At 37.9% G+C, this 14,475-nt stretch overlaps 1 protein-coding gene across 2 annotated transcripts in view; it reads left to right on the top strand.

Annotated features, from left to right (window-relative positions):
- The window catches only part of Ttll7 (tubulin tyrosine ligase like 7), a 133,100-nt gene extending 125,840 nt beyond the window's left edge, over nucleotides 1-7,260 (top strand). For both annotated transcript variants that reach the window (XM_021647987.2, XM_021647988.2), the window contains exon 21: nucleotides 5,329-7,260. In XM_021647987.2, coding sequence (XP_021503662.1) covers nucleotides 5,329-5,449 — 121 coding nt within the window. In that variant the 3' untranslated portion in view covers nucleotides 5,450-7,260. The remainder of the gene's footprint in view (nucleotides 1-5,328) is intronic.
- The last annotated feature ends 7,215 nt before the right edge of the window (nucleotides 7,261-14,475 follow it).

Raw genomic sequence — 14,475 nt, 5'->3', positions numbered from 1 at the left:
GGGTACCAGTTAGCTATGAGTTATTTTGGTAAAGCAAAAATAAGCTAGGATAATAGCTGTAAACTTCCTCATATTTTTTGGTACTTATACAAAGTCTTCAAATAGTCTATAAATTCACTTCCTAGAGACAAGCTTCCTGCTTAAAAAAAAAAATCAAATTGTCTTATTTAACTCGAATGCAAAGAACAATTTAAAAGTAATCTTTGCTGTTCAGCTACTGTGGAGTCTCCCAGGAGATATTAGTGGAGACTTCGAGGCAAATAACTATTGCATTTCTCCATAATGTTGTGCAATACCCACAGCATTTGCTTTCGGTAAGCAGAGTGCTTTTCCAGCATAATCTCATACGTCTTTTCAAGTTCATGCCGCACTTCTCTTTCTTTGAAGTCCAAAAGAACAGTTTCTTAGTAACTTCCACTTCTGTTAAGCAGTTGGGGTTTGTGGCACGTATACCGACATTACTTCTTAGGATATTTTATACTTCATGTTTCTGGGAGTATTTATATAGCAACTGCATACAAGTTTGTGTATCATGACAGGTGTCTGGAATTGTCATAATCAATGGGTGCATCCTGCAGAGCAGTTTTTCTGTAGGTATTGTGCACGGGGCTCTGAGACCAGTCAAGTCCCTTCAGTAGCTGTGTGACCAGGGAAAACCATTTGACCCTGTGTAAAGTTTATTCACCTGTAAACTGTTGCTAACAGTGGCATTTACTTAGATAATTGTTATTTGAATTAAAATATGTAAGCATTTATAAAGAAATGAGAATAGTGGTGCTTTATTTAAGTAGTACTACTATTTAAATAATTAGTTTATATAAAATATATTATCGAGGATCCTGTACTTTGTGATTTTTTTGTTTTTTGTTTTTTTTTTTTTTTTTTCATGTGCTAAATGGAGCTTAAAGCTTTTGTAAGGCTGCGTATAGTGTCCCAATACCCAGGAGACAGGAAGATCATGGGTTCCAGAGCTACTGAGAGACAATAGAATCATGTTTGTGTGAGTGTTACTAAAGTGTCAATAATATTGATTTATTGGAAATTAAAATTTTAGTTGGAGAGTTATCAAGATGGCTCAGTAGATAAAATGTTTGTCCTACAAGCATGAAGACTGAAGTTACATCCCAGAACCCATATAGAAGCAAAGCCCTCAGCAGGTGTAATGACCACCCATCATCCTAGAGCCCAGAGCACAGGCGATGTGTGGCACAAGCTGCTACCTGGAATTGGAGAGCTACAGGTTCAGCGTGAGACCCTGTCTCCGTAAATAAAGCAGAAAGCGATGGAGAGAAATTGGCATCAACTTAGGGCCTCTATGCACATGCTCAGGTGACCACACACACACACACACACACACACACACACTCTGTAAAGGTTGGTAGAAGTTTCTATTTACTGTGTCATCCCTGAGGAATTTTTCTGAGGATAGAGCAGCAACTGCCAGTGTTGGCTAGTGGGTTTTGATCAAGTACCGTAGCTTACTTTGCATCTTGTCCTACATAAAAAGAAAAGTTCCTATGGCAAAAGGTATCAGATTAATCATTAAGACTTTACCAGCTCTTGACATCATAATTAATCTATATAAATTACCCTAGTGATATTAAGAAAATAATTTATATAATCTGTGATGTGAGAAATCAGTTGTTTCATTATTCATCACCCATTCTGGAATTTTGATTTAATTTAGTTTGTTGTGTATTATTTTACTGCTCTATTAACTTAATGATTGGAGCAATTATTTATAGTTTGTGATATTAGGTAACAGATTTAGTAGGTATTATTATTCATGATGAAATAATGTTTATGGATATTATGGAAAATTTTATTTTAATCTGAATGCTGTTTGCAACTTGATTATAATGAATTCTTTTCTTTCTCTAAGATTCACAGGAAGTAACTGTAAATTTAGCTTCCCATTAATATTGGTGTATCATAATTCTTGCATGGTTGTGCATAGAGTGACAGCTGACAGATCTTACCTCTCACTTTGTTATTTGTTCATTGATGATGCTGTCTCTGGAGGATTCAGTGTCCAGAGAAGGAGAAGAAACAGCTGATACTCTCCTGTTTTTGGTTTATTTTTCCAAGACCACAGCTAATTACTGGTTTTCTATTGTCACCTCTGTTGTTGGAAATTCCTCATAGACATCTTTGTCCTGACTTTACAGTACATTGCTCAAGTCCTTACTACAACTTAACCTTTAGATTCAGATTCCATGGTTAATTTCCATTTATACTTATGGATTTCCTTGACTATTCAGCTCTATATCTATCAAGTGGACTGGCAAAATACTTACCAAGGTTTTCACTGAAAAAGATGACACAGGTGTACAACTCATGTAATTCCCAATTTTCAAAGCTTGTTTAAAAACAAACAAACAAAACAAGGTTCAGTTTCTTGGCAAATTTGACATGTATTGGCATAAATTTGCTTTTGTAGTCTTTATTAGTAATTATGAATACTCTTACTTTCATTATGTAAAAATTAATTACAGAATGTTAGCACCTGATAGAGATGTTACATAGCATGTATACTATCTTGTATTTCTAAAATCACAAAGTGGAAAAAAATCACATATTCAAAACTACATTTGGCTGTGTGGTTACATACAACCTGTAACCATAAACAAAGAATTGTCTAAGAATACAAAGTTTCTAATTAAGAATGTTTTATAGCTCTGTTGATCTCCTTTTGGAGCTCCTGTCCCCTCCAGGTCTTTCTATCTCTCCCTTCTTTAATAAGATTCCCTGCACTCTGCCCAGAGTTTGGCTATGAGTCTCAGCATCTGCTTTGATGCTCTGCTGGGTAGAGTTTTCAGAGATCCTCTGTGGTAGGCTTCTGTCCTGTTCCCTGTCTTCTACTGCTTCCAATGTCTATTGTGTTTGTCCTTCTGAATGAGGATTGAACATCTTCCCTAGGGTCTTTCTTGTTTAGCTTCTTCTTCTTTTTAATTTTTTTTTTTGGTTGTGGGCCTTGCCTTTAATGGCTGAGCCATCTCTCCAGCACTTTTTTATTTTTAAAAATTATTATCATTTATTGCAATTTATTCAACTTTTATCACGGATCCCCCTGATAGGTGCAGCTTTGCCAGGCCACAGAGGAAGACAATGCAACCAGTCCTGATGAGACCTGATAGGCTAGGGCCAAATAGAAGGGGAGGAGGACCTCCCCTATCAGTGGTCTATGGGAGGGGCATAGGGGGGAGAAGAGAGAGGGAGGGTGGGGTTGGGAGGAGAGGAGGGAGGGGGCTACAGCCAGGATACAAAGTGAATAAATTATAATAAATGATAATAATAAAAAAGATCAAAATTATAACTTAAAAAGAATGTTTTAGATTAAATGTAGTTACAATAAATCAATGACACATTATACAACTAGGATCCATGGTTCTGTAGCCTTGAAAGAAATTCTGCTGTTAATGTGGCTTGCAAAATTCTCCATGAAAATCATTGGTAAAAGGCTTAAACACTTGAGCTGCCAAAGTGTTTGCTTCTATCATGTTTTAAAGAGATATTTACTTGGTTCCACATGTTACTTTCAAGAACTGATAATGAATTTTTTAAAAATATTTATTATTATTTATTACAATTTATTCACTTTGTATCCTGGCTGTAGTCCCCTCCCTCATCTCATCCCAATCCCATACTCCCACCCTCATCTCCCCCTATGCCTTTCTGCTAGTCCACTGATAGGGGAAGCCTCCTTTTCTATCTGACTGTAGCCCATCAGGTCTCATCAGGTTTGGCTGCATCATCTTCCTCTATGGCCTGGCAAGGCTGCACCCCTCTGCCCCCAGGGGAGGTGAAGGTGATAAAAAGCCAGCCACTGAGTTCATGTCAGAGATAGTCCCTGCTCCCCTCTGAAGGTCTCTGAAGGGTCTCTGAAGGCCCCTCTGGGCCCAGGTTTTTTTGGCTCTGTTGCTCTCCTTGTGTAGCTCCTGTCCCCTCCAGTTCTTTCTATCTCCCCCTTCTTCCATAAGATTCCCTGCACTCTGCCCACAGTTTGGCTATGAGTCTCAGCATCTGATTTGATGCTCTGCTGGATAGAGTCTTTCAGAGGCCTTCTGTGGAAGGGCCTGTTCTCTGTTCTCTGTCCTGTTCTCTGTTTTCTGCTACTTCAGATGTCTATCCCATTTGCCCTTCTGAATGAGGATTAAGCATCTTCTCTAGGGTCCTCTTTGTTGTTTAGGACTATAGATTTTAGTATATTTATCCTATATTGTATGTTTAATATCCACTTTTAAATGAGTATATACCATGTGTGTCTTTCTGCTTCTGGGATACCTCACTCAGGATGATTTTTTTTTCTAGTTCCATCCACTTGCCTGCAAATTTCATGATTTTTAATTTCCTTGTTTTTAATTGCTGAGTAATATTCCATTGTGTAGATGTACCACAATTTCTGTATCCATTCCTCAACTGAGGGGCATCTGGGTTGTTTCCAGATTCTGGCTATTATGAATAAAGCTGCTATGAACATAGTTGAGCAAATGTCCCTATTGTATAGTTGACTATATTTTGGATATATGCCTAGGAGTGGTATAGCTTGATCTTGAGGTAGCATTATTCCTAATTGTCTGAGAAAGTGCCAGATTGATTTCCAAAGTGGTTGTACAAGTTTACATTCCCACCAGCAATGGAGGAGGGTTCCCCTTTATCCTCTCCAGCATGTGTTGTCACTTGAGGTTTTAATTTTAGCCATTCTGATAAATGTAAGGGTGGTTTTGATTTACATTTCCCTGATGACTAAGGCGTTGAACATTTCTTTAAGTGTTTCTCTGACATTCAATATTTCTCTATTGAGAATTCTCTGTTTAGCTCTGTACCTCATATTTTTAATTGGATTACTTGGTTTGTTGGTGTTTAACTTCTTGAGTTCTTTATGTATTCTGGATATTCTGCCCTCTGTCAGATGTAGGGTTGGTGAAGGTCCTTTTCCAGTCTGTAGGCTGTTGTTTTGTTCTGATGGTAGTGTCCTTTGCTTTACAGAAGCTTTTTAGTTTCATGAGGTCTCATTAATTGATTTTTTTTTTATCTTAGAGCCTGTGTTTAATGAAATGTTAATGTGAACCAAAAAACAGTGGTGTGATGTTTGAGTACAATGATGATAGCATGTCATGGGATTCTCATTTCATATGTTGTGTACCTGTGTGTTCAACTTTTTGAAGTTCAATTTTAAGATGAAAATTTTTGTAAAAATTGTATTTTTGTGATAGCATTAGTTTTCAGATAAGAGAGGTAAATAATTACTTGTATAATTGTTTTGTGAGTGATGTTGACATTAAAGTTTTTTTGCAACAATCTAATATTTTAACTACCTTTTTTTAGGTATGCGCTACCAGGAACTACCCAATTCCTCATGAGATCACCACTGTACAACATGAAATATAATTCACCAGGAATGACTCGCTCCAATGTTTTGTTTACATCCAGATATGGCCATTTGTGAAACAGAATGGAAGATTGCCATGCTAGGCATAATTAGCAATTCATTTATTTCCTCCAGTTGAAGCTTAAGGAAGTGACCCTTTTGTGCTGTTTTATGTACATATGTCATATAACTGTACGAACGACACACATGCACTCAAGTAACATATAAATATATATATTTATTATATGTAAGAAGAATTAGCAGAAAACAGAATATAAGATTAACCTTTCTGGAAATGTAATAAACCATGTTAAAATTGTTTACACAAATATGCAAATGTGTAGAATTTGCTAGGTTTATAATTAATTACTTCCTACTAGAAATGTTATTTTTGCTGCAGAGTCTATAAAGCAGAATTGATCTTGAAGATCCCTTCACGGTTTTGAATTATTTTCCAGATATCATAGCTTTTGACTTGAGAAAGTACTGATAGTATCTATTACTTCTCTCACTCATAATAGCCATTTAGCGGTGAAACATAAGACTTAGAGGGCTTGGCTTGACTATGGATTAGGATAAAACAGGTTGTTATTACTATAGCACACTGTAAAGCACTAGAGAATATCCCAGCCTGACTCTCCAACATTTTATTCCCCTATATGGAAATTTAGCTGCTTGTTCTAGTATACATTTCAATTAAAATCTGATAAAATCCTGGTGTGATCTAAAAGTGGGAAAGGATCCCATGGCCTAAGAATAAAATATGAATATGCTTTAATTGGACTTTTTTTGTGGGGAACCACATAAAAAAAAAAAGAAAAAAAAAACCAAGACAATGGCGGCGACAGTCTTTCGTGTGTGACTTTTGTGTCTCCCAGCACTCGCTTCTTCCGGAAAGTATCGTTGATTGGTTCACGAGTCTCAGCGTTGAGACCAGTGTGCCTTGCAAAGTCTACTAGTTTCTCATTTCACCTCATAGAATAGCCTAAAGACCCCGAAGAGAAGGTACCAGTGAGCACATGTCACTGTTTGTCCACGTGCCCTGGAGGGGTCTATCGTCTCCCTGTTCACAGGCGTCATGCATGGTCTCAGAGCACTGCACCCCGGTTCTTCCTCTTCATGTCTGAAGTTTCTAAGCGAATTTGTGGGCTCTCAGTTTCACATGCAAGATAGACAGCACACTCACAGATGGTTGAACTCTTCACGTTTAACATTTGCTTAAACTTTCTTCTGATGCTAAGTATTTACAAAACTTGAGTATGTTTACCACCTTGTCATATCCTAAAACTGATTGCCAGTAAATGAAGAAATAGCTCCAAAGCATCAGAAAGGCCATTTGGCCAGGTTTCATCCAAAGCTGGGTAGGTGGTGGCTCAACATTATAAGGCTTTTAAAACTACCTTTGCAGAGTATATTTTTATTGTAATCACTTTTACACATAGTACTGGTAGCTGCTACTTTATGGCTGCCTACCTACACATCTCACAGCACAGACTTCTTACTGAAAACATCCCACATATTTTTTTTAAAAAGTGTTTTTGAAGGAGAATAAAACCTCCAAATGAAGAAAATGAGTGTGGTATTTGGGAGTCCATATTGTGTTTTTTTCTTTTTTTAATGGCATAGATTTCTTAGAATAAGTGAGGCAGATTTTGGAAATTTACAGAATCTTTGTGGGAATAATAATCAAAGCAGTCTTTTTTAAATGGCTTATTTGTAGTCAATTTGTTTTGTTTTCAATTAATGATTTAAAAATCATGGGGGAATGAAAGAAAAAATAAAAGTCATGGAGATATGACTGAAAATGATTGTATGTGAGACCAACTTAATTTGTTGGTCATTTGCTTTATCTGAAACCACAAATGATCATTGGGTTGAATGTATTCTTTGGAACTTCTATCTTGTAGAAGAAAGGATTTTTCACTTAAAACAAAAAAAGATTGAGAGTGCCTAACATTAGGAGTTTTCACCCTAAAAACACACATACTTTGAAAGCTAAGAGTAAATTTAAATACATAAAACTGCCAAGTATTTATGAACAAACATCATTTCCTTAGCTACTCAAGCAAGGCTTAATTTTGAGCACTAGAATTTCATTGCCTCCATTTTCCTGTTTTGACTAGTTGGATATGATGAAGTTGTGCAGAAAGCCATGTGCTCATTGGGTACGTGCATTGCCTGGTTCGCTATGCACTGTGGCTTTCATAGCACTGTTCCCTAGCGAGTAGCTGTGAGAAGACATCTCCATGAACCCCGGAAGTCTAAGGAGGCCATAGACAGGCGTTAGAGGTATTAAGTTTTTCTTTTAGTTATCAGTTTCTTATGTGTATGCTTAAAATCTATCTGCATAAGAGACAGTGTAAATCTCCCTTTCATAGAAGAGAAAGAAAACTCCAGAAACTAGTTAATCTCAACATAGTTTTTCTTAGAATTAACTTTGGTGTCCTTACAAGGGAAGGGGATAAGTACAGACAGGCAGCTCCAGTTGTTCATCTCAAGGTTGGAATGCTTCCGCAAGCTGTAAGATACAGATGTTCCCCAAACTTGTTTGTTTTATGTCATCACCTACAAACACAAAAGTTTTCACTTGAATAAGTCAGCCTTGTGGCGTTAAGTCTGTTTTAAGACCTTGTTTCAATTTGTATTTTGTTTTTACTGTGCAAAAATTTTATTTTGTTAGCTTTTATTTATCTTTCATATTCAAACATAAAGTTGTACATGGAACAGAGAATTAGGCAACTCTGCTATCTGAGAGATGTAAGAGTTTCCCTAAATTAGATCAAATATCTTCAGTTCCACAACTCCTTGTCTCTAAAGTTCAAACCAAACCAAAACCAAACCTCTTCCTCTTACCTAATATTTATGCATGCACAGAGAATAAATGTTCCCTAGACCTCAAGAAAATGATTCACTCAAACTATCACTTTAGCTTGGAAGTTAGATGAGTATGGGATTATGCTGATCTGAAAGTTCAGATGTTTGAGTATAAATTCAATACTTTAACATGTCAGTGTCATCTTGTGTAAACATTATCTTCAAAGTTAAACATATGCAATACATACTATTCAAAAATACTAAAAAGTTAGCCGCATACATGTCATAACTTAATCTTCTATGAAGCATTGATTCATTCTTAAACATTTATTCTTTAAAAAGTAGTAAATACCTCGAGAGTGATAGAAAATTCCTTCCTTTTCTATTTTGCAATGCTAATTTACATTCAGAATCTCATGTACTTGGTCCTAAGCATTAATCAATAATAAAAAATATAACTGTACAATTGTGTTCCTGTGATCTGGTGATTTTTGGACATTTGCTTTTCCCTTTAAATTGAGAGCTTCAAGTGTAAAGGGTCATGCCGTCTACATACTGATTATTAGATATTTAGTTGTTTGGATTAACACTGGCTTTTAGAGAAATGAAAACTCTAGAAACATCTTCATAAAGAAAACTCGATTCCTCACACTGCTTTCTTTCTCCTATTTTCCTTCTTTAAATTCCCTTTGAAGCTTTAGCTGTGCATGGATGAAGTAAAGAAAAGAGAAATGCCGCCTTTTAAGAGTTGGTCTTCCTTGAATTCTTATAGTGGTGTGTTTTTACCTGAACAACAACAATGAAACTTGAATGAAATATTGGGTCAAGTTCAGTTTGCTGAGAATGTTAGGAGCAAGGTTGAATCTGTGTGCCTAAAACACACAAAATATGTGGCTCTGTGGGAAGATTTGCTTCAATTGTCTTGCAACAGAAATTGATGCATTGAAACAGTACATGTTGAGATTGCTTTCAACTTTCAGGGCTCTGCCATGAGGTGGTATATGGCATATTGGAGAAATTTACTCAGGTGACCCACTGTGATAGTAAGAGGGGTGTGTCATCTTGGAAGAGCCATGTAGAGCTTCTACCTGTGAACTTGAAAGCTCCTGCTTTGGCAAACACATCACTCAACAGACTAATTACTCCTAAATTAGTAAGAAAGCTTGCCTTTGAAACGTGGTCAGATAATTATTCTGTGTGTTTCAAAGGCTAACAGCCATTTTTTGGGCCTTGAAGTCGTATCAGAATGACTGTTCCTGTGACAGCATCTGAATTTTAATGGACTTCCACAGGAGTCTGAATCTGAGGGTGAGAGAAACATTTGCTAACACGAAGCATAGATCAAATTATCCCTGTGTGTTCTACTTCCTGTATACAAATACAAATGTTACAGAAGATACGCTTGAAATGTCAACAAAATGTGCAGCTGGCATTGCCATGGCATGCTGTAGCATGTGACACCTGTATGGTGACATTACTTCAGTTACTCAGATACGTTACTATAATAAACATGTCAACACAAGAAACCTACGCTATGTCATCATTTGATTTCTGTTTTTACACACGTACATGTGCACCATACATGCTCAATACTGGTTTCAGCAGTAGAGGAGCCTGGCACCCAGTTAAGCAAACTGAACTAAGCTTTGAATCTGATGATCATATTTTCACAGGAAGTTTTGCTTTTTGCTGCTGTTGCAACTGTTATAAGGGACAGTGCTCCCTACTAAGAGGCATGTACAGAAAGTAAAATTGTCAACTCCTCTTCATCAATGGAAGACAGTGTTCTAAACGCAACTAGCAACACTTATCTGATTATGAAATTTATTTCAGGCATGAAATTCATGTTTTAGGAATTTGTAATTTCACCACTTGTTAGCAGTAGTCAAAGCCTCAAAACGAGGCACATTTTAGTCTCATTGCTGCTCATCACGCTGCTCTTAGAGATGTTTGTCACAGATTTGGTAGAGTTTACCTTTGTTTGTTTGATATGCTGGAGAAGAAACTCAAAGCCATATGCACAGCCAGGAAGGGAGCTACACTGTGTTGTTGCTTGAGACCAGATGGGTCTTCTTTAAAAAAAGGAGGTATGGTAAAGGAAGGATCCAGTTAGGAAGTAGGCAATTTAACACAGACTTGTCTTGACATTTGTGACTGAGAACCAAACGGTATGAAAATGACTGTGTGTACACGTGTGTGAATGCATGATCGTTTACGCATGTGTGTGTATATGTGCATGTAGGTGTGTGTATATGCATATGTATGTATATGTGAGCATATATGTATGTATGTATGTGTGTATGTACGTGTGTATGTGGGCATATATATGTGTACAAATGTACATGTGGATGTATATGTGTGCGTACATGTGTGTGGCTAGATGTGTGCATGAGCTTGCCCAACACCCTCATGTTGCAAAGGCTAGAGGAGGTGTCTTCCTTCTCCATTGTTCTGTACCTGTCTCATGAGGGTCTGTCAGTCACCCTCAGAGCTCCTCATTGCTTAGCTAGGCTCCCTGGTCAGCAGGTGTAAGGGGCAGTCCTGTCTCCTTCACCTCTGCTCCCTTCCCAGGGCTGAGGTTACAGGTGCACAGGCCAGGTTCAGCTTTTGTGTGGATACAGGAGATCCGAAGATAGATCCCCAGCTCGTGCAGCGAGAGGTCCTACCCACTGGGCCACTGTCTCCCAGCCCCCATAGCTCACTTTCAAAAAATATTTTTAAAATTCATGTTATTTTTTAAAAAATCTATAAAGTAACTTAATTTTCTTTTGAGATGGAAAAGGGTGATGCCAATGTGTTTGCTTTGGTGCTTGCCTATTTTATCAAATATAAAAAATTATACACATGTAATTCACAAATATAATTCAGTTTAATTAAAGGTCTGAAAATCTTTAATTGCAAAATAAAACATCCTGAAATAATTTACAACACTAGAAAACTAAACTTATTAGCTTCAAAACAAAATAAACCTTATGCTCTTTTCTCGGCGAGAAAACAAAAATTTAAACTAATTTGGAGAGAGTTTTTAATGCTTATTTCTTACGCATGCACAGAGTGTGGTGACAACAGTGCCGTCACCGCGGCGTGCCAAGACTGGAGAAGAAAACAGTGAGTGTAAAGTCGGATGTCTTTCACCATTGTCTAGACCTAAGGTGAACTGACGCAGTGCGCTGGGAGTACAGATCATTGGTGCAGGGCTCGCCTCAAGCCAGCGGGCCCCTGAGTCCCACAGCTGCAAAAACAAACCAGGCAAATGCAAGGAACCCTGAAAGAAGCTGGAATACGTGTGAGTTCTCCACCATCCTCACCACGGCACCTTGTACTGCATTCTCCAAGGCTAAGCTACTAGTGAGAAGACTCTGGAAAAGAGACAACTAAACCAATTCACTTGTGAGTAAGCAGAAGGCACACGAATTCGCTCTGACAAACAACGATGTTATATTTACTGGCACGGAGATTCAGACCTGGCGCAAGAAATTTACTAGGACACTTGAGATTTGACACTTTACCATTTAAACCTCATTTTCTAGAAAGGCGGCTTGAATTCAGCAGGCATGATCTGAAATAAGCTTAATGGTACACAAGAACCAGACAAGACATTTGCAACATAATTGTGATGTGTAAAGTAGTGTAAAATACATTAAGAGTCCTGTCAGGATGCCATTGGAATGGCTAATGAAAAGACATTCAACATCTATCGGGTCCTATGTGATAAAGACTTTTGTCTTTAATGTGATTCTACATTACTCATTGGCAGCCAAGAGCTCTGCATGCTATTTTGGTGTGTGTCTAGAAGCATGTGACGGCCATCTGAAATGATATTCTCAAACAAAAGCCTGCTGCTGATGTAGGAAGAGGAAACTTATCCAAAGCTTGTCACATTATTTGTGAGAGACAATATTTATCATGTCAGATGCTTTCCTGTGCCTGTTTTATTTAGAGAAACACGGTGGCACTTCCTCAGTAAGTTCTGTCACAGTTGTCTTATGCCATGCAAAATACTGTCGAATTACCCCTCTTCAACAATATGACAGAGCTATCCCTGGTTGTATTTAAGGCATATAAACTAAAATGTAGTATCACGGCCTAAACTGAAAAATTAAGGTTTCTTTTTTAAGTTTTAATTTTTAATTATGTGTATGTATGTGTGGGTGCATGTGGGTATGTGCACATGGGTGAAGGTACCCACAGGAGCCAGAAGAGGGCATCACATTCTCTGTGAGCTGCTGTACATGAGTGTTAGGAACTGAATTCAGGTTCTCTGCAATAGCAAGAGTTGATCTTTTTTGTTTGTTTGTTTGTTTTGTTCTTCGAGACAGGGTTTCTTTGTGTAGCCTTAGGCTGTCCTAGACTCACTTTGTAGACCAGGCTGGCCTTGAACTCCAAGAGATCTGTCTGCCTCTGCCTCCCAGAGTGCTGGGATGATAGGGGGAGCACCTGGAGCAGAAAGTGACCTTAATTGTAGCTCCATCTCTTCAAGCCTCCCAGACTGAAGTGTTTTATGTGGTTATCAAAAATACTGCCATTCTTGTCAACTGAGTAGTGAGTATCTTGGCCCTTCTACGGAAGGGACACTCAAGCTTTTTGAACTATCATTTCATGACTGTCTTCAATGTTGAAGTCAATAACTGAAACTCAGAGATGAACAAATGAAACAGTCCCGAGAACAAGTGTAAGTGGAGACACATCCTTTGCATATTGAATCGATTCTGCAATAACAAAACTTTCAAGGATAACAAAAACAAAACAAAACAAAACAAACAAACAAACAAAAAAAACATCTGCCATTAGACAAGCTCTGTGGTATTATGGCTGCTCTGTTGCTTCTATTAGAAAAAGATCCTCTAAAAGATCAAGAATGGAATTAATTTTGAAACCTCCAGCATGCTGTTAGCAGTAAAAATGTTAATCGGTGTGTTTATAATGCACCCGACTTAGAGGAAAAGTATATGACACAGTACATCTGAAAAATCGAGAATATATAAACCTTAATACATTCTAAGAAAATACCATTTCAGCGTATTACCTCATTTTCATTAAAATGATGAAAATGTGAATACAGAAAATCATTTAGTCCTCAGGCTAAAAATAGGTAGATCATCAAAACCTAATATCATTTTAGCTCAAATTGGTATTTGTTCAGAAACCGTTCTACTTCATAATGTGAAAAGTACAAAGGAATAAATTTCAAATTTGGGCAAGAAGAAGGGCTTAAAAACAAAACAAATTCTATTGTTTTGCCTTCTGAAGCTGAAGCTATAGGCTTGCCATGAAATGTTTATTGCAAAAAAAAAAAAAATTTAACAAACAGATCTCTCAGAAACGGTCTTGAGCTCATCTAGTACCGAAGCTTCTTAGCCTCAGGTTCTTCATCCAAGTCTTACTTATGTTCAATTTTCAAATTATGTCGTCTCTCCCTTTCATTCCACTCTCCTCCACCATTTCTCATGTGAAGCACAGCTATGTTATCTCTTTAAAAAAATGTGAAACCAATCTTGCCGACTTTGTCTTATCTAACACAGTCACGTGTATCTGAAAGAGCAGAAGTAGGAGAGATGCGAGCTGGTTCCTTAATTGTCCCCTCGACACAACCTGACACTACCCGGAAGACAGTCTCATGAGGAAATGTCTACACTGGGTTGGCCTGTGGGCCTGCCCATGGGCAATTGTCTTAATTGCCATAGGAGGATCCCTTCTACTGTGGGCAGCAGGAGGGTCCTGGACTGTGTTACATGTGGAGGAACAGAGCTAAGCACAAGGCTGCATGCTCGCGACTGTAGGTCCAGTGTGGCCAGGTGCCTTGTGCTGCCACCATTGATTCTAGTAACGGGCTGCAACCTGGAATTGTGAGCAAAAGCAAGCCCTTCTCCCCTGAATTGCTTTTGGCTGGGATATCTTGTCATAGCAACAGAAATGAAGCTAGAATAAATTAATTCCATTTCTGCATCGTTATTTATTTTCTTAGCTGCTGAGCCTACAAGCAGTGTCCTATTGCTCTGAGAAGCAGGTAAAGGATTCAACCTATTTCACTGTGGAGGCTGCCCAGACTCTCTCATGTCCTGGTAAACCAGAAGGAACACATTTCAACATCTGCCACGTTCCGATGTAGATTTTCCCTCTTCTAACATAGTATTTTTTTTTCCACAGGAGCCTGCTGATGACAAGAGGCAAAGTAAAGGAGAAACTTTATTTTGGCTCATGGTTTAAGGAGAGATTAAGAAGGGCTATAGCCAGTATTTCTTGGCTTTCAGTGCCTTTGCTCTGCCTTGGGCTGTGGGAAGAGTGGGTAC

Source organism: Meriones unguiculatus, chromosome 10, assembly GCF_030254825.1.
Source record: "Meriones unguiculatus strain TT.TT164.6M chromosome 10, Bangor_MerUng_6.1, whole genome shotgun sequence".
Taxonomy (NCBI): Eukaryota; Metazoa; Chordata; class Mammalia; order Rodentia; family Muridae; genus Meriones; species Meriones unguiculatus.
The sequence above is the reverse complement of the archived record's forward strand: the minus strand, read 5'-3'. Positions and strand labels throughout refer to the sequence as shown.